Below are 20,409 nucleotides of genomic sequence, written 5' to 3'. Positions count from 1 at the left end.
TGATGTGGAGTGGGTAATGTGTTAGAAATAAAAGAATGCCATCTTGTTTGATCTAAATTGTCAAACTACAGAATGCTGACTTTAAAAAACATCCTGAAAAACCAAAATTTTAAAAAATGATATAAATGGCCTGTATTTGTATAGCGCTTTTACTAGTCCCGCCTAGGGACCCCAAAGCGCTTTACACACCCAGTCATCCACCCATTCACCCATTCGTGGAGGCAAGCTACAGTCGTAGCCACAGCTGCCCTGGGGTAGACTGACAGAAGCGAGGCTGCCATATCGCGCCATCGGCCCAACACCAGTAGGTGAAGTGTCTTGCCTAAGGACACAAGGACCGAGACTGTCCGAGCCAGGGCTCGAACCCGGCAACCTTCCGATTACAAGGCGAACTCCCAACTCTTGAGCCACGGTCGCCCTAGCTGCTAGTGAAGAGTTTTTGATATGGCAGGCTAGTCCATTTTGACGAAATTTCGGTGAAGCAACACAAATCAGTACTGAGTAGACTTATGCCTAACACATGCTTCTATATGTTTCTGACAATGTCAGAGCATGCACCTAATGAGATGATGTATGTTGTCCTGGGGGATCTCTCAGATCTGAACCAGGGTATTACTGAGCTCCTAGACAGGCTGAAGTGCAACATGGTGGCATCAGATGGACTAAAACATAATGTCCCACAGGTGTTCTCTTGGATTTAGGTCAGGCAAGCATGGGGGCCAGTGCCTATGCTAGGCACTTTCTGCAGTCTTGCCACATTAGGCCGGGCGTTACTGTGCATCAGGAGAACCCATTGCATGAGCATTGAATCTAACATTGGTGATAGCTAATGGCAATCAGGGTGCTGTTGCCTGTGAAGGTCTGTTTGTCCCTTGATATCCCGACGATAACTCACTAGAGGACATTGGGCCTTCAGGCCACCCTCATAAAGTCTGTTTCACACCAGTGATCTGCTGGGTGTCATTTTGTAGCTCTGGCAGTGCTCATCCTATTTCTCTTTGTACAAAAGAGCAGATACCAGTCCTGCTGCTGGGTTAAGGACCTTCTACGACCCTGTTTAGCTCTCCTAGAGTAACTGTCTGTCTCTTGGAATCTCCTCCATGTACTTGAGACAGAGCTGGAAGACAAACCAAACTTTCTGGCAATGGCATGTATTGACATGTCATCCTGGAGGAGCTATGCAACCTCTGTAGGGTCTAGGTATCAGCTCATGTGACCAGTGGTGACACTGACCTTAGCAAAACTAGTAAAAAATTATTCCTGTTTTGGGGTTGTGTCATTGTTGCCACTTATGCACACCTGTAGGCATTTTTATTGACACCTAATCAGCTTAAACTGACCAACTGACCACCTCAATATGCCAAGAAATTGGACTGACTTGGTTCTATACTCTGAGAGTGTTCATTTAAATGTTTTGAGCACTGTATAAAATAAACTAACTAGCCTTAGTTTTTCATTATTCAGCCACAGTTAGTGTTAATGTTTAAATTCAGATTGGTCTTTCATCCTATGACAGCTGAGATAGGCTCCAGCTCCCATGTCATCCTCAAGTGGAAAGTGGAAAGAAAGTGGATGAATGATTGATGGATACTTTTAGTTTATCCTGTAAGTGAGCAGTTACCATCCATGCCCATATGGTTTATTTAGACTCACTAACCAAGTATTGTTAGTGTAGATTTCTTAATCTGGATTTTTGTGTGTTTTCATTTATGTTTTTTCTAATGTATTGCTTTGCTTGGGCTCTGCTTCATACAACAGTGCAGCATAAAGAGTTTGCTTTGTCTCATAACACCAGTCACCATCCAGTTGTTCATATGTCTGTGGGTGTATTAAGCTTAGACCACCTGTTGACTCTCTTCAGCTCAGTGTTGGCAGCTACTGTGGGATACTCTCTTACTGCTGACTCAAACAGCTTAGCAGGACTCTAAACACACATAGAGCAATTAGGTTAGAGGGAGGTGTGTGTGTGTGTGTGTTTGATTTTTACTGGTCTTTTCAAAACATGAATAACAAGTTGTGGAGCCTGTTGTGAGATGACTGTAATGACACCATTGAGTTGTTGTAGTTTAAACTGCGAGTAAATGTTCTCTAAAATGTCAATGGACGTATTTTATAGCAGTCATTTCTCTACCCAGGATTTTTCAACTCTCTCTCTGCTCACAAAGTTTTCAGTCAGCACTAAAGAGCAGCCATCAACATTATAATAGAGTTCTATTTTTAACCTATTCCATAATTGGCCATTTATATGGTTTAACCAACATTTTTCTTTATCAAGAAATCGCAAAATAGCTTACACGCACGCACGCACGCACACACACACGCACTCACACAACCCCGTTCAGCTATCTTAGTGAGGACCTTCATTGACATAATGCTTTCCCTAGCCCCTTACCCTAACCCTAAAAATGAATGCCTAACCCTAACCCTTACCCTATACCTAACCATAACCTAATTTTAACCCTGACACTAAAATCACATTTTGAGCCTAAAAATGCCTTTAAATGCCTTCAAATTTGTGAGGACCAGGTTGTGTGTCCTCACAAGTGACTGTTGGTTCTCACAAGATAGCTAGACAGGAACACACACACACACAAGTGCCTGTTCAAAGCCAGGAAAACCCCTGCCACCTGTAATATTAATAACCACTGATACAGAACCTTCAGCAATACTGCCTGTGCTATGAATGTCTACATCTTTGTTTTCAAATAATATTTGTCCTGGGTTTGTCAGTCCATCCACACGCCTAGTTGAAAGTATATGGTCAATTAGTGACCACACTACAATCAAACTGGGCACTCAGAAATGGGATAGATATCTTAATAGTGCTAGATATATTTGATCACAAATTATGTAGTTTAGAGGTTGATGTAGTGTCTTGTAGCAATATTCCAAAGTTCACAGACTAATAATACAAATTACTCTGTTACAGAACTTTAACCTGCTTTATACTTTTCTCTGTAGCAATGGAAACAACTAACTGAATATGGCCTACATTAGGCCTTGATAATTTCAGAAATCTTTACAAAGTTAGAATTTTTGGTGTAAATCTGCAGTTGTAGCTGCCCAAAGTCTTCAACTGATACACAGGCTTCTGACTGGCTATACTGTAGGTGTATTGACAATAGTAATTCTTTGAGAGCCTTCCTTCTTTTTTCCAGGCTTTTATGGATAGATTTGACCATGCACTGCAGTTCACTGATGATGTGTAGTTCAGCACTGTGGTCCAAATCCAACTTATAAACAATTAATCATGAATTTGACAAGAGATCCCTGTGTACTTGTACTTCTATTTTGTCTATCTTTTATTTTCTAACTATCTTTTTAAACAGTTTCATGTATTCATTTTACCAGTCTGTGAGCTCCTATTTTAACAAAACCCTCAATGCAGACATTGTAACACGTGCAAGACAATAAAGACCATTTTTGGAATTTAGTACTGGAAATAAAAACATTAATAGCATGTGAATATGTCCTTCCCCTTTGGACTTGATATTTTCCTTGACCACTGTTTTCAAAACTCAACTCTAAATGGTGTGACCATCCATCCATGTATGATTCCTCCTTTTATGGCTGACCTGCCTCCATGCTGTGGATGACATTTCTGCCATTGCTCTCACAGGGTATCCATGACAGCTGAGCTCAGAGCAGTCATTAGGAGCTAGTGGAGCCAGAATGCAGGGAAGTGTTGTCATAACATTTCAGTAATGAGTGCACAGAACTGAACTAAACACAGCAGAGACCTTTTAACATCCGGATGGTTGAGCCTGATAAGTGTTATAAATCAGGTTAGAAATTTGATTCCAACATAACCTACAACAACATTCAGGTGTCAAATTCTCAATATTACAACAGAGAAAGCAAACAGGTTGTTTGCTTGGTTTACAGACTCTATTATTTGTAATATTTATGTGGAAAATAACAGTATACTAGTATACAAGTATACTAAACAACTGGAATTCTTTCCACCCAGTGGTTTCTAATTTTACTGAAAGTGACAGAGAGACTACTTCTCCGCTTTGCCTCACAGCCATGACATTAATTCCCCAACTATGAAGCATCTCCACAGCAAGTTCTTCGTAAACTCTTCTGACTGAAATTGAAAGAAGCATTGTTGCACCTGAGTATGTTATATTTCAATACAAATCTTTTCTTTTTTCATTTCTAAATGCTTAGCTGTTCCAGTCTTTCACACATACAGGTCTTCTTAGTCTTGTAAGAAGCACCATTCCAAAGGATTCCAAAGGGGAATGTAACTAAGCCTTTTTCCATAATTTATTTTCTTCTGAAAAAGAAAAAGAATTATAAGATAACTGGCTGTCTTGACAGAAGCATTTAAATTAGGAAATAATCTTATTATTCCTAATATCATTGGTAATAATTACACCCTAATAGCTTAGATATTAGGAATAATCTAGGCATTAAAGAGGCAAGGTACACCCTTGACAGCGTGACACTCTTTCACTTGGATAACACATCGACACAGACCCATTCATGCTCACATGGCCAGTTAAGAATCACCTATTAACTTAAAGTGGGTTCCCTCTGTGTACTCTGTCTTTGGACGGTGAGAGAAAGCCAGAGTACACAGAGGGAACCCGCAGGGGCAACATGTAAATTCTTATAATTAGGAATGAGAACATTAAAAAAAAAGTGTGGACACTAAGAAACTGAATTTTAAAGCATGAATGTTCGTTCATGATTATTGGAAGTATTAGTTTGACAAATAAATACTAAAGTTTCCTGAAGCTTTTAGCATATGTAAAAGGCTTTCATTGGCACTTGTCATGTTCATCTACATCCACTAATTAACATCATAAAATGTGACTGACTATTTGAGAAAAGCATAAGTGGACCATAAAATTATAGTTTTGTTTTTTCCAACATAATTCTTAACGTGAAGATAATCAGCTCTTTATACTGTCATTTCAGCTGTCATTTCAATAACAATAATCATCTCATTAGCATAAGTATGTGTGTGTACACCCACACAGCAGCTTTTAGCTGATTAGCTGCTTTTCTTTGTGGTTTAAGGCTGAGAGCAAAAAAAAAAAAAGGCTGAGAGCAAACATACATATGTATGTTTGTCCTACTGTAGTCTGTCAAAATCTCCTCTTTGAAAAAGGCCTTTCATAGAGCTGCAAAGGTTAGCCCTGCCAAAAATTGCATATTATTTGTCTAACATTTGACGTTTTTTGTCTTCCTATCTGTGGGTGGTCTTTTGTAATTGCTGAACAATCAGAGGAATCATCTACCATACAATGACATTTTTTTTGTTTTTGTTTTTTTCCCACAACATCACGATCCCAGAGCACTCAGCAACATCGGATGCTATATTTGTAAATGTGCTTCCTTACATAGGATATGTCAGAAAATCATATTTTTTTTATTTTACACATCCACATGTCAACTCAAAGATAACATCCTATCAAGACTGGGAGTCCACTTACTCATACAAATCACTTTCTTGCATACAGACAAATGTCTGTAGCAGTGATTGGCTTACTGTGCCCACAGTTTTCACTGGGGCAGTGTGTTATTTTTTCCCCAAGAATTTCACAATGTGAGTTCAGTCAACATAGAATACTGAATGGACTTCAAAGTATGGATTTGGATAGTCATTTCATTTACTGTTGTCCTGATTTACTATTAAGTTGAAACATTTAACATCAATTTATCTTTGATGACTCAAATGACTTTATTTACTTAAAATCTTCAGTGGGGAAATGAACTGCTGCTAATAGCTGCTATTTAGCTGCTAATGATGGACTAGAGCTAAATAATATGGTTTTACTTCATTTTCAATTCTGTGTCTGTGTTGAATTGAGTAGCTGTGGTACCATCTTTTGTCAACTAAAACAATGAAGCATTTTAAATTGCCCAAACAAACTGCACCAGATTAGAGCCCATGACTGTCTTCTTTTCTATCACAGTGTTGCTGAGGCTCATTGGTACTGTAGTATTTAGACCCAGCTGTCATGCTACAGTGACAAGGAATGGTTTTGAAGTAATTAAAACTGGTGGGCATCTTATGAACTTGACGGTGCACAAATGCCAAATGTCTGTTCAAAGATCCTCTTGTCTCATTTTCTTTATGCCAGGCAAAAACATGTAAAATGGTGTCACAACATCAGCTGATATGCAACAGCAGGAACAGTGTTGATGCTGACTGATCCTATACTGCACAGTCGGTGTCATGGGGATCTGAAGCTGCATTACAAATAGCAGATACATGATAGCAGAATATTTTTAGATACTTCTAATCATGAAATTCTCCTACACACCACTTAGCACAACATCAGAAGGTCTGTGTGCAAAACAGACGTACAGTGCTCCGCAGAATTTCATATAAAATGATAAGAGGCATATTTTAGGCAAGAAGTTGTTGAAATGGTCAAAGTCAAAGAGTAACCAAGGTGATACTTTACCTTCAGCTGCTTCGGTCATGGTTTCAAAATAAATATTCTGTTACAAAACTTAAATCCTTTATGGAGATTTTGTTGCCATGAAAACAAATACTTGTGGTAAATCCTTGGATCGTCTGCACAATTTAATCCCAGTGTTTAATTCCAATCCAGCAACGTCATCCAAAAGGTTTGTGATAAATGGGAATATGAAAAAATTAAACCAGAGGCCACCACCAGAAACCCTACACCCCTTTGTCCATTCTCAGGATTTAATCCTGCACTATATTTCCAGGCATCAGAAAGTTTTAATGAGTCTTGGTTTAGAAAGTCTTGAAAGCTGACTTCTGTCCCAGTGGATCAGGCTGGGGAGACAGACAGAGACCAAGTTAACGTGGCCCGTGTCTTTGCCCTTTGCCTGCTTAGGGCTGGGATTGTAGATAGAGCAGCTTGTCCCCCCACCCACACCTCCACTGGCTCAGACAGAATTAGACCGAGCACAGGGACTGACGGATGATGGAAGGGAAAGAGAGAAAAGAGACTAGGAGCGAGAGCTTCAATGTAACTTTATCCCACCAGCCTATGTTGCCGTTGGAGTCACATGGTCACAGTATGGATAGTGCTTTCACATGTGTTAAAACAATATGTAATTGTATCATAAACTCTCAAATCTGCGTATTTGTATTTTCAAAGTATTCAGTTGCAAACTTTCAAAGTCTGAATTCAAATTTTTCCTATTACGTTCATAGTGTGTTTTCAATTTCTAAGCCCAAGGCCCTGAGTTATTCTTAGATCGGCTCACGTCAACTGGTATTCTGCTTTGCCTTTTTAGGCCAGAGGCGTGACCTTAACACCCCATCCCCTTTCCTTCCTTCCAGCCCCCGCCCTCATGATACCAAATCCTGCTCATTCAGACCTCCACTGCTCGGAGCAGAGCTGTCATGAAGTGGAAAGAAAGAAAACAAAGATCAGAAGAGCTGAATTGCTGGCAATATTTTACACCAGGTTACATGCAAGTTGCCAGTTGTCAGAGGACTCGAGTACAAGTCAGCTTAAGATTCCTCAATAAAGTAGTAGAAGTTGGTGATCAAAGTCACACTACTCACTCTCTCCAAGAATTGTATGCCTTTTCCTTGTGTCTACATGAATAATTGTGCTACCTTTGAAAAACCTCGATGGTTTTTATTGTTGGATTGTATAGCTACTCAGAAACTTTTAAAAGCTAGAATTAAATAAAATTAATAGTAATGAGAAGAAAGTTTATTAGTACTTACTAAAAAAAACAATGAAAATGCATGTTAAAATACACATGGTAATAGTAAGTTAATAGTTAGAACTTTTGTTGTGAACTTTGGTTTACCTTGTTCCAAATAATGTGAATCTGCTCTTGAGACTACAGAAAAATGTGAAAATTATTTTCTTTCAATATTTTCCACAAAGACATCTTCTTAAAACCTAGACACAATATGCAATACACAGAATGTTGACATCATTTTAAAAGGTAATCTGGCTATTAGAAGATTTTAAAATAAGATAAATCCAACCTTAGATGACACTATACAATATATTACATAGTGTCATTATTTATTTAACAAAGTAAGCCAAAATTCAAAACAGAAACAAATCGTTCCTATGGTAAGAAAGTTATTTACAATTGGAAAATATCAAAGACAGTTGGTCTTTCCAAACAATTCTTTAAAAAACAACACCCTTTGCTGATTACATAGCTCATATCTCTTATCCTTCCAAGAAAAAAAATATATTGGTAAATTGATACTGATATTAGATTTTTTTTGTTGGTTTTTTTTGGTTTTGTTGGGGCACATTAATGGCACACCTCAAGGTCCTTTCTTCTTTTGCATTTCCACACTGACTGCCACGATAACCACAATGATCACCACTGCTATAGAAAAACCAATAATGAGCCATATTATGGTAGGTTTCCTCCAATCTAAAAAACAAAAAAGAAAAACGAGGGTAAGAAGTTATCTTTGATCATTTGCAATTCAAAGCATGTTGTCACATATTAGTGCATATGTTTCCAGCTGGGGGGCTGGAGGCTATGAATGCACACATGGGGAGAGCATCAAACGCCACACAGAAATGCCCCAGTGACCAGTGGATTCAAATCCAGGAGCCTGTTGCTGTGAGGCAACAATGCTAACCACTGGGCCACTGTGTTGCCGTTTAGTAAAGTGGCATCAAAGTAATTTTTTTTTCACAGGAATAAATAATTTTCACAATACAGTGGAACCCCGACTTACGAATACCCCATTTCACGAAAAATTCAAGTTACGAAGGCACTGAACGGCAATATTTTTGCCCGTGTTACGGCAAAATGCCCAAGTAACAAAATCTGCTGGCTCTGATTGGCTGAGCCTACAATGTCCACAATGCCTTCCGAATCATGTGACAACCCCTTGGCTTCCGTACTTGCGCTTCGCTGTTCCACTTGAACGACGTATTGTTGTTCTAGTTAGCATTTAGCCTATAGCCTATTGTTCAGCATCGCCTCACTCAAAAAGGGTGCTTCGACTTACGAAAATTTTCGACTTATGAAAGACCCTCGGGAACAAATTAATTTCGTAAGTCGGGGTTCCACAGTACTAAATTACATGAAAAATTATGTGATTTTTGTTTTCAGATAGCAAAAAGATGCACTTTAGCTCTAAAACAAACTAATCAAACTTTTCTTTTGAAAATACGGACTTATTAGGGAAGCTGAATGAATGTAAGAGTCTCACGTACAATTTTGGAAGCCTTGCAATGATGAGGTCTGGAAGAAAGAAAGAAAAAAAACAAATAAGGAGCAATACCTTTATTGAAAATACCAAACCACTTACATCAGTTATTGCATGTATGCCCATTAATAAATCAGTAAGTGAAATCCTTACCTGGTGATTTGGAGATCTAAGAGTTCTCCGGATGTCATTCCACATGGTATTATTGAGGTCACAGTCAAGCAGTTGGTCCTCATAAAACAGACAATCCACAGTCAAATGCACATTTGAGTTGTTCACCTGACTCCGGCTTTTAGCTACAACATGTTGTGGATTGTAGGTGTGATGCATCACCACCAGAATTGCACGTTTACCCACTATAAACAAAGACACAACATGATCAGATGATTCAGAAAAGAGATTAAATAAATGGGCTGGGTTACTAGATCTTGAATTCATGCTGTAGGACATAAACACCACATGTGGTTCTTGGCCTGTATCCTACATGTGTCCCTGTATATAAATCACTTAAATTATTTATAAAAAGTCACTTTTATTTTTCCTTACATGGTATTTTGTTGAGGGCCTCAGCAATGTCTGTCCCAACTCGTGAAACCACAGGACAGAAAATCACACAGTAGTCACTTTCTTGTGTAGATGTTTCCTCAGTTTGGCCAATGTCTTTAAGCTTCTGAACAATTGAACGATGAGCGCCATTTGTTCTTCCGGCCAAAATGACACGGAAAACGTTCCACGACCCTAAAGATAGATTTAACAATATATAACAGTTTTCTGAAACTGAAGACAAAACACCAAAGCTTTTCTTTTTTGTCACCATACTTAATTAATATGCAACTGATTTCATATATACAGCAAATGCAGCTTGATCATGACACTGAGTGAATCAGTGTTATTTTCATTTGAGGCTAAACTAATAGATAGAAATTACGGACGCCTTGTGAGCCATTCAAAATTATCAAGTAGCTTTCTGTGTAGAAATGACTACAGCCAATGGAAGCCAAGGAAATAATCACAACTTACTATCTCTGAAGAGAAAAGACTGAACATTTGACCTAGATGTTTCATTTCTAACCTGTTGGGTAAGTGCACAAGAATCTGAACTATCAATAGGAAAGTTAGCATTACAACAGAAAGCAAAACAAAGTTTAAAAGTCTGGGTTTTCTTTCTTGTCTCACCCTATGTATTAAATAAATATCTGACCTATTGCAACATTTTCTTCATCACTAATGGAAGTTTTATTTGATTATAATTAGTCTTTTACTCTATAAGCTGATTGTAAACCAGCTATCCCCGGCAAATTTTGTATTGATCTTATACTAGTCTTGCTTTAACAAGTAAGAAAGAAGTCAGTGATACTTATCTGACAAGATATATTTTAGGATGACTGATATGGGTGACTTGAAATTATTACTCATTCAATAAGTAAATGCAGCTTATTCACCTTAATATTGACATATTTAATGGAAATATTAAAAAATAAAGCAAAATTATTCTCTCACCATTTCCCTGGTCCATGTCTCTGAGGAAGGATAAAGAATTAGAAAGCAAACTTTAGTTGAAATTAACTAAATCAAATATAGTCAAATAACAGGAGGTGCAGATCCATTAACTGAATGCATTATACATTTTCTTTACTAAAAGCTGTGCTTTTACTGGCTTAGAAGACAAACTTTAAAAATAGATTACGGGTGTAACTTGTATTACTCTGATGCAAGACATTTACATTTTGCAGACTAAAGTTACTTACATAGAGATTACAATTTCTTGACTTGTTTTGAAACAGAAATTCCTTCCCAATGGAACAAAAAGAACTCTAGTGTCTCCCCATGCAATGAAGTGCTGCCGGTTGTTCTTTGAGAATTAACTTGTTCACCAGTCGAAAACAAAACTGGACAGGCAGGTAAAAGAATGTTAACGTCAGTGTGACTCAATGGACTAAAAGGATATGCAGCTACAGGTGGTGATGAGACGGCCTCAATGTGGCCAATCCCTTTAAGCTGTTGAAGAACTGAACAATGAACCCCAAAATGAAGTAGAACAGTCTCACAGACCAAACACGTTCAGTTTAACTTATCCCATGTGACACTACTCAGCTAATCAGGTCATTTCTACACATGATGGCGAGAAGCTGACAGAAGAAGTTAGAGAGAGAACAGACATTTGCCTTCCTATGTAGGCCTATGCTACATTAGTTTAATGGTCACAATGGTGGAATTTCAAGGGCCAAATATTTTCTGAGGTGGTGCTCATTGTGAAACATTTCAGAACCACTTGTGTGAAACGATTTCCCTAACTCTTCCCAAGCCATTGTTAATATAAACGGATTAAATAAATAAAATAAAATCTTGTCAAAAAAGTAATGAGTAATATCTGGTATTTGAAAGATCATCTCTGTGTAAATGAATATGAACATTATGCTATAAATGTTGGAGGACTTTTGGATTGTTTGTTAAAAGTTTACTACAGCCTGTGAAAACTGTGAACCAGTGATTGTGCTATAGATAACATTTGGCAGCTGGAGGGGCCCCACCAGTCTGTGCACTGGTCCATGACTGGAAATTTGTTGTTGAGTTAAATCAAGGTGTGCCTTTTTGCCTTACTGTATAGGTATAATTTATTATTATTATAAAAATAACTACAACCATTAGAATTACCAGTTATCGTTAGTTTTGATTAATTATTTACTCTTTAACCTGTGAAACAACTATATAAACCATTTTTATATAAGGCAGCTATGAATGACTATGAGGCTATTTTTGAACATTTAACACGCTGAAATGAATGTAGCAGGTACGGTCGGCAGTTATTATGTTCTCTGTCTATTAGTGAATTATCTATTACCTTTCCTGTCTACTTTAAGCTGACATTATTATTCACATGTCTTTTAGATTTATCCTGAGTCTCCACAGACTCGTCATATAACTGTGAAATATTAACTTAATCAAATGCTAGTTGCTACCTCTGTCTGTCTACTGTATGAATCTGTCAGGTATGAATAGTGATTACAAATTATTATTGTAACCGCTTTTCTTACCTTTTGACTCCTCAATGTCACTGAACAATGATAAAGAATGAGGTGTTAACCTTTACTCCAAATTATCATGTGGGTCATTATCAGCAGGGATTTCGAGGAACGTCTTTGGTTTTAGACCTGAAGAAGCTTCTCGAATGAGAGGTGAAACATCATCAAGAAACTTAAAGAAGTCTCTTTTCTTTCCAAGCTCCTTAGATTACCATGGCCTGTATGACTGAGAACCGACGTGGACATTAAAAGAGCTCTTAATATGGCTCTTGTTTTCTTTCTTTTCAGAAAGTTAAATTGCATAAAGTTGATCCACACACTAATATGCTCCTTTAAGTTCACGTCTCAATATTTATTTAAAAAAAAAACGGTCGGGGGCGGGGCAACTCCTTAAATGACAGTCTCTGGTTTTATTGTGTTCCACACAATGAGTGTGTAAATATTAATTCAAGAGTTTAAGCGAAAATAGAATTCTAGAGAAAGAATTAATGAACTGAAAAGAAGCACAAAAACCTGTAAACTTGAACTATATCTACTTGTTGAAATTTGTTAAATCAGAAACAGTTTTTAATGTCACTTAATAAAGAATGTCTTTTAATTCAGTATGAACAAAAGCCACAAATGACACCAAGATATCCACTCAATAAATTCGTTATTTTAAAATACATAAGCATGTCTGCAATAACTGGGAAAGAAATGGTTTTGTTTTCTTAAAGCTCACTTTTCAGTCTTGACTTGACATCTGGACATGTGAGTAAAGCAACATTTCATCTTTAGCATGCTACAGTACCAATGATCAAAAGATTCATCCCTAAAACATCTATACCAGCTTTCATAACTATAATACATAACTAACACGTCTTTAATGATTACAAAGGCATGATATATTACATATATTTTGTTTTATATACAGTATCAAGAAAACGTACTGTGATATTGTTAAATTATTGCTTTTGGATTTTGTTTTGCAGTCCTCATTTCCCACTTTTATTTCTCTTCCATATTTTGGAGCTGAATGATGTCACAACTGCCATCAGCAAAGGAACAATCAATCCAGCAATCTGTACCAGAGGATTCAAGCCTAAAATTAAGAAAAATAAAGACAAAAAGAGCAATAAGCCACAGCGGACCATAGTTATGGTAGAGAGAGTTTCTGAGACACATAAATCAGCCATATGTCTGCAGTAGCTGGTTTCTGAAAACTGAAAGTACTAAGTACTTTTACAAGTGTGTAACTGACTCAAGTGACCTGTAAGACTAGTTCTGAGTAGAGTGACATTTGTGCTTGCTCATCACTACATTCTGATTACATTGTAAACAGGCTGAGTGATTTCTACAGAACATGTTATTATATGTTTTAGGATACACCACCAACAAAGCTAAAACTTATACAGTGATACTTACAAGGTCTGATTTTTTTCCAGATGGGGCTACCTAAACCTAAAAGTAAAATGAAAACAGAAGAGTAACTCGTCTGTTATTTTTACCACTCACACACAAGTGACAGAATGTAGGAGGTAAATAAAGCTTTAGGCATAGTCATGTATGCTTTCCTTTATCTCTTTTTTATCAATTCATGAACAAAATAGATATAAACACTAGTACAATATTAAATAACCTCATTATTTAGAGGGAGAAACCAAAGTAATCAAAAAAAAAATTCTTTTTATTTTGGTGAAATACCAAGATCTAGATGTTATTCTACCCCAGAAGGTTGATTCTGTTCATCTAGACATATCATTTTCAGTGGGAAAAACATTTCATCACCCATCCAAGTGACTTCTTCAGTCTCAGCTCACTGCTGGTTTCCCCAACTTTATAAACAGTACATTCAAACAATGACTGCAAATGTGCTGTTTATAAGGTTGGGGAATCAACCTTTTGGGATTTACTTACCAGGATGGTTGAGCATACATCAAGAAATTCTATTCTACCATGCTAGCTTATGTGTGAATTAGACTTGTACAGGAATTTACATTGCAACTGGAAAGTCATTTTAATTCAGTGCCGTCACCTTCCACACAACCTGATGTGCACATCCGCAAAAATGTTACTACACTTCAGGTTGATGCAGTTGGCAGTAACTTAAATGGTGTGGAAAGTTGCAGCATACAGGCTTTCCGGTTATGCTGTGACTTAGGACACATTGGGATATTTGTTCTAAAAACTGTAGCTTTATGGAGATAAAAGATGAAGACATGAATAAGGATAAAAATTATCAATAATTATACTTACACACGAATATATTCCAGATACTGGAGCAACCTAAAACACAATAAAATTATGTTAAGGTAATGCTAACACAGTTAATACTTACAAAGTTCAAATATGTTTCAGGCAGGGCTACCTAAACAAATAAAAACAGAGCAATAAGTTGTCTGGTATATTTTGCTACTGAAACACATCTTGTAAGATAATTATACCATTGTCATTTTTGGGGGTTTTTTTTCTTTTTGCTCATTTGTTTTGTTTTTATTTTATTTCAACCCAGTGGATGCAACAGAAATATTGAGCATTATCTATATTACAATCTTATAGAACACAACAAGAGATATTTGCTCTTAACACTGTATATTAGAACATAAAATTACTTATTTATATTTTTAATGTTTTAGTATGAAATATGCTAAAAATGAAAATAAGATAAAAAAAAATACAGTCATACTTACAAAGTCCAAATATTTTCCAGATGAAGAAACCTAAAACTGAATTAAACAAAATTGTGCTCATTAAATAAATCTTTGATCATAGTCATATACGCTTTTCTTTTACTTTTTTTTCATCATTGAATAAACACGTTATTTAGAGGGAGAAACCAAAGTGATCACAACCAAAAACTCGTGGAAAAGCAGAACAACATCTAGACCTTATACTACCATGCTAACTTATGTATGATCTAGACTTCTGCAGGAAATTTACATTGTAACTAGCGATGTTACCAGAATGGCCTTTTAACCCTGTGCCGTCACCTTCCACATAACCTGATGTGCATATTCCAAGAAATGTTACTGCACGTCAGCTCGATGCAGTCGGCAACAACTTGAATGGGATGGAAGCATGGGCTTAAAAGGGCTTTCTGGTTAGGTTGTGAGTTAGAACACATTGGGATATATCTAAAAGCTGTACCTTTACAATATATTAACCTAAAACACCAACAAATGATGTTTTAGGAAACAACTAAAAAATAAGCAAAAACTAGTACAGTCATACTTGCAAAGTCCAAATATTTTTCAGATGAAGCTACCTAAACCTCAAATAGGGGAAAAAGAGAGCATTAATTTGTACAGTATCTTTTACTACTCAAACACAACTGATATGCCTTATGCATAGGTACTTTTAATTACGCCATGGCTAGACATTACTTAGATTTTCATTAACGTAGCTCATTTATGATACAAACCATTGGAAATGACCAGAATCATCTTTCAATACGAAGACACACAAAGGAGTTTTGACTAGTTAGGCTTTATGGATTAATACATTTCAGGCCACTAAATACCCTACATGTTTTTCTTTTCTGACTTGGATTCAGCTTGGTGAATGTTTTTCAGTTTGGTGTTTATTTTGCACAGAGCACTGCAAGAGACATTGAAAAAAAATGGAAAAAAAGATATACTATTGGGAGATGGCGACAAAACGTTTTTCTCCACGTCAGAGTATGCCTTGCGGTGAGTGTGTCACCTCTTCAGATGTCTCTCACTTATATAAAAACTGTGTTTACTGCAAAGCACTGATTTAATGTGTTCATAGTTTAGGTCAATCTCAAAATAAAAATGTATGAATCTCTCCCACGGGTGTGTCTCTTCCATCACTATGGTTGTTTTCAAGGTCTCAGTACTGACGTGGAAGAGCAAGGACTAAGTTAGTTGTAAGTAAGCTATTAAGACTCGACTGTGTTGGTTTTCCTCCGAAACAATAAGTTCCGTTGGAGCAGCCTTTCAATGCATCTCTCTGTCTCTCGCTAGCAAAGTTGATCCAGACAACAAAGTAAAGCTAGTTTTCGGTTACGAACCCGACACGGAACCCAACGTATTAGCCAGAGATACCTTTACTACAGTTTGGAGCCGCGGACCTGTTTTCCTGTTAATCTGTTTTCTATACGAGATCGCTGCAAAAAGTGCAGCCTTACCTAATGTCCACCCTACTGTTACTCATTTTACATTAAGATTTAACAGTCTAGTTGGTATTGGCATGGCGAGTAACCTTCAGTAATAGCAATAAATAGTAATCAGAATACATTACTCTCATTGAGCAAAGTAACAGAATACGTTACAAAATACGTTTTGGGGCATGTACTCGGTAATCTGTAGTGGAATACATTTTAAAAGTAACCTTCCCAACACTGTGTGCCAGAAAATATTGGAGGGTTGTTTTTTTTTAAATAAATGTGACCATACCATGAGAAATAAGGAACTTTAAATTTGGTGGTCATCAATAAAACACAAAGATGAATATTCAGATAAATCAGATAGATGAAGGTATTATATCATACTTACAGAAACGTGGGATGTGTTGCCACAAAGAGATCAGGTTGTGAATTAAGACTGGAACTGGGAATTCAGAACCAAAAAATTTTTTGATGTCACCCGACATGGTATCATTGAGGTTACAACTGAGGAGGTGGCCTTCAAAAAACAGACAGTCCACAGTTAGGTGGACATTTGGGTTGTTCACCTGCCTCCGGCTTTCAGCTACAACATGGTGAGGATCAAAGGTGTGATGCATCACCACCAGTATTACTGGTTTGCCAGCTGTAAGTGAAGAGACAACAGGATCAAATGATTCAGAAACAAGAGTTTGGGCTTTTTGCCTGCATGTTAAATGTAGCCTTTCTGTTTACTTCCAATTTTGTATTTTATATTTATTTCCCACTTTACAGGCCAAATATTCTAAGTGAACGTAGCATGAGGCCATAATCACTAAAATCACTAAAAGGAGTAATGATATCCAAAACAACATATCAAAAGTAGGACAAATTAGTAGTTCAAAAATTAGCACAAATTAATGTGCTAAACAAACAACACATGGCAAATTGCTATTGTTGTTTTTTAAGTTATTAAACTTGCATCCTGTAAATTACCATGATATTCACATCTACAATGAGTGTATACAAATTCCACTTTCATCTTCACCCTACAGCAATAACTTCAATCAAAACTCAATGTGTCATGCATGCATGTATTATTTAGCATTTAGTTATTTAACATTTCTTACGAGTTATGTTGTGCAGGGCCTCGCCGATGTCTGTTCCAACTCGGGAAACGACAGGACAGAAGACTAGAAGATAGTCACATTCCGTTGCAGAGGTCACGTCTGTTTGTCCAATACTTTTGAGTATTTGAACAACTGGAAAATGGGCCCCATTTGTTTTTCCTGCTTCCCACACAAAGAATTTTTTCCATGACTCTAAAGTGAAACAAAAAGAAAAATTGGATCCTTGTTCAGATGTGACATAATTTTTAATGAGTTAATGTCTATCAACCATATAAACAGTGCTTAACAGTGCTAATCTAAATCCAGATATTTTAAAGAAGAACCAGATTGAATTCATGCATCTATATTCCTGTCTTCCCTGTCAAAGAGCAGGGCAAAGGGCAGGGTACACCCTGGACAGATCCCCAGTGTGTCGCAGGGCTAACATGTAGAGACAGGCAACCATCTGCACTCACACCTATAGGCAACTTAGAGTTACCGATTAACGTATCCCGACTAACTGCATGCCTTTGGACTGTGGGAGGAAGGTGGAGTACTGAGAGAGAACCCACGCAAACACGGGGAGAAAGACCCCAGCCAGGAATCAAACTCAGGACCTTCTTGCTGTGAGGCAACAGTTCCAGAGTGTGCCACAGTGCTGGCCATAGTGAAAATCAAAATTTAAAATTAAAGTGGGATAATTCTAGTTTTTTTATACCACCATTAGAATTTACTGTGAGTATCGTTGGTTTCCATTAATTCCTTGTTTAGCTGCAAACTGAAGCCTCCCCCAGACCACCTGCTGTGGCTAAAATAATGCTTGCAATTGTATATCCTTTCAAGTGTAATTATTAAATAAAGCTTATTGTCTTTAATAGTGAAATATCTGACAACTTTAATTTTGAAAAGTAAAACTTAAAAAGTCTTGATGTATGCTCAATCATCCAGGCAAGTAAATCTCCAAAAGTTATTTCTGTTCATCTGGACGTAGCGTTTTCAGTGAGGGGAAACGTTTCTCCCACTGAAAACGCTACGTCCAGATGAACAGAATCAACTTTTGGAGATAAAACTTCCATCCATCCATCCATCTTCATCCGCTTTATCCGAGGCCGGGTCGCGGGGGCAGCAGCCTAAGCAAAGAGGCCCAGACCTCCCTCTCCCCAGCCACCTCCTCCAGCTTATCCGGGGGAATACCAAGGCGTTCCCAGGCCAGCCGAGAGATATAATCTCTCCAGTGTGTCCTGGGTCTGCCCCGGGGCCTCCTCCCGGTGGGACATGCCTGGAACACCTCACCCAGGAGGCGCCCAGGGGGCATCCTTGTCAGATGCCCGAACCACCTCAGCTGGCTCCTTTCGATGTGGAGCAGCAGCTGCTCTACTCTGAGCCCCTCCCGGATGGCCGAACTTCTCACCCTATCTCTAAGGGAGAGGCCAGCCACCCTTCGGAGGAAGCTCATTTCTGCCGCTTGTATCCGCGATTTCGTTCTTTCGGTCACTACCCACAGCTCGTGGCCATAGGTGAGGGTAGGAACGTAGATCGACTGGTAAATTGAGAGCTTCACTTTTACACTCAGCTCCCTCTTCACCACGACGGACCGGTGCAGCGTCCGCATTACTGCAGCTGCAGCCCCAATCCGTCTGTCGATCTCCGGCTCCCTTCTCCCATCACTCGCGAACAAGACCCCGAGATACTTGAACTCCTCCACTTGGGGCAGGAACTCATCCCCGACCCGGAGTGGGCACTCCACCCTTTTCCGGCTGAGAACCATGGCCTCAGTTTTGGAGGTGCTGATCCTCATTCCCGCTGCTTCACACTCGGCTGCGAACCGTTCCAGTGCGAGCTGGAGGCCCTCACCCGATGAAGCCAACAGAACCACATCATCTGCAAAAATCAGAGATGAGATTCTGAGGCCACCAAAGCGAAAGCCCTCCGCCACTTGGCTGCGCCTAGAAATCCTGTCCATAAAAATTATGAACAGAACCGGAGACAAAGGGCAGCCCTGGCGGAGCCCATCACCCACCGGGAACGAGTCCGACTTATTGCCGGCAATGCGAACCAAGCTCTTGCAACGGTTGTATAGGGATTGAATGGCCCGTAGCAATGGGCCAGACACCCCATACTCCCGCAACACCTCCCACAGGACACCCCGAGGGACACGGTCGAATGCCTTCTCCAAGTCCACAAAACACATGTAGACTGGTTGGGCAAACTCCCATGCACCCTCAAGTATCCTCGAGAGGATAAAGAGCTGGTCCAGTGTTCTGCGACCAGGACGAAAACCGCATTGTTCCTCCTGTATCCGAGGTTCGACTAGCGGACGAACTCTCCTTTCCAGCACCCTGGCATAGACTTTCCCAGGGAGGCTGAGGAGTGTGATCCCCCTGTAGTTGGAACACACCCTCCGGTCCCCCTTCTTAAAGATGGGGACCACCACCCCGGTCTGCCAGTCCACAGGTACTGCCCCTGATCTCCACGCAACATTGCAGAGGCGTGTCAACCAGGACAGCCCTACAACGTCCAGAGCCTTCAGGAACAGATAAAACTTAAAAATTCAAAAGCACCATATTTTCTCACCATGTCTTTGTACCATGTCTCTGAGGAGGGAGAAGAGAAAGGAGCTTTTAGTCAAAACAACAATGAATAATCATGGTCAGCAGTTTCACTTTCTGTTCACTTTTTAAAAAGCTAGGCTAACATTGGCCTAGAGAATATGTATATGTCTGGGCCTGCTAGAGCTGTGAAGTTCACAGCTTCACATGGAAAGATTTTGAGAAATTCACTTACACAATAGCTTGAGTATACAGTCTCTGGTATATCCTTCGAACACTGAAAAGGGAGTGACGTCCTTCCCTGTTTGTGAAGCACTTTCATTTTCGATTTTAAAGTAACTGCCCAAACAGGAACATTAACTCTTTCAGTGTTTGAAAAAAATAAGATCAGAACACAGCAGTAGGGGAAGTGGGTTAACAGAGTGTAAAACTGTGGAATAAAGAAATGGGTCAGGTGAGAATTTAAAGGAAAAGCAATATAAACTGTTTTATTGTCCCTTGC

The 20,409-nt window shown here is 38.6% G+C and overlaps 3 protein-coding genes across 8 annotated transcripts in view; all 3 read right to left on the bottom strand.

Annotated features, from left to right (window-relative positions):
• The window catches only part of LOC101487136 (uncharacterized), a 30,969-nt gene extending 24,027 nt beyond the window's left edge, over positions 1-6,942 (bottom strand). For all 6 annotated transcript variants that reach the window (XM_024805131.2, XM_076874126.1, XM_076874128.1 and 3 more), the window contains exon 1: positions 6,426-6,942. In XM_024805131.2, the coding sequence (XP_024660899.2) occupies positions 6,426-6,444 (19 nt within the window). In that variant the 5' untranslated portion in view covers positions 6,445-6,942. The remainder of the gene's footprint in view (positions 1-6,425) is intronic.
• A 704-nt stretch (positions 6,943-7,646) lies between these two features.
• On the bottom strand, positions 7,647-11,089 carry LOC143412785 (uncharacterized). The gene is made up of 6 exons (XM_076874567.1): positions 10,891-11,089; positions 10,643-10,662; positions 9,689-9,880; positions 9,296-9,498; positions 9,150-9,177; positions 7,647-8,352 (listed from the first exon to the last, which is right to left on the bottom strand). Exons 2-6 carry the CDS (start codon positions 10,656-10,658, stop codon positions 8,240-8,242), a joined length of 552 nt encoding a protein of 183 aa, XP_076730682.1. The 5' UTR covers positions 10,659-10,662; positions 10,891-11,089; the 3' UTR covers positions 7,647-8,239.
• A 1,317-nt stretch (positions 11,090-12,406) lies between these two features.
• On the bottom strand, positions 12,407-20,209 carry LOC101469614 (uncharacterized). Its single transcript, XM_004568403.4, has 8 exons — positions 20,143-20,209; positions 19,933-19,952; positions 17,380-17,571; positions 16,662-16,916; positions 14,835-14,870; positions 14,401-14,430; positions 13,570-13,605; positions 12,407-13,246 (listed from the first exon to the last, which is right to left on the bottom strand). The coding sequence occupies exons 2-8, from the start codon at positions 19,946-19,948 to the stop codon at positions 13,140-13,142; spliced, it is 672 nt and encodes a 223-aa protein (XP_004568460.1). The 5' UTR covers positions 19,949-19,952; positions 20,143-20,209; the 3' UTR covers positions 12,407-13,139.
• Positions 20,210-20,409: the final 200 nt, after the last annotated feature.

The sequence above is a fragment of the Maylandia zebra genome, linkage group LG15 (genome assembly GCF_041146795.1).
Source record: "Maylandia zebra isolate NMK-2024a linkage group LG15, Mzebra_GT3a, whole genome shotgun sequence".
Lineage (NCBI taxonomy): Eukaryota > Metazoa > Chordata > Actinopteri > Cichliformes > Cichlidae > Maylandia > Maylandia zebra.
This window is presented reverse-complemented; position numbering and strand designations above follow the sequence as displayed.

Excerpts from the sequence above, each read along its gene's own strand:
- LOC143412785 (XM_076874567.1), bottom strand. Across the intron at positions 9,499-9,688 it reads GGCCCTCAACAAAATACCAT|TGGGTAAACGTGCAATTCTG; the intron begins GTAAGGAAAAAT and ends CTTTGTTTATAG. Across the intron at positions 9,178-9,295 it reads TTAGATCTCCAAATCACCAG|ACCTCATCATTGCAAGGCTT; the intron begins GTAAGGATTTCA and ends TCTTTCTTCCAG.
- LOC101469614 (XM_004568403.4), bottom strand. Across the intron at positions 16,917-17,379 it reads GGCCCTGCACAACATAACTC|CTGGCAAACCAGTAATACTG; the intron begins GTAAGAAATGTT and ends CTTCACTTACAG. Across the intron at positions 14,871-16,661 it reads GCAACACATCCCACGTTTCT|TTTTAGGTTTCTTCATCTGG; the intron begins GTAAGTATGATA and ends TGTTTAATTCAG.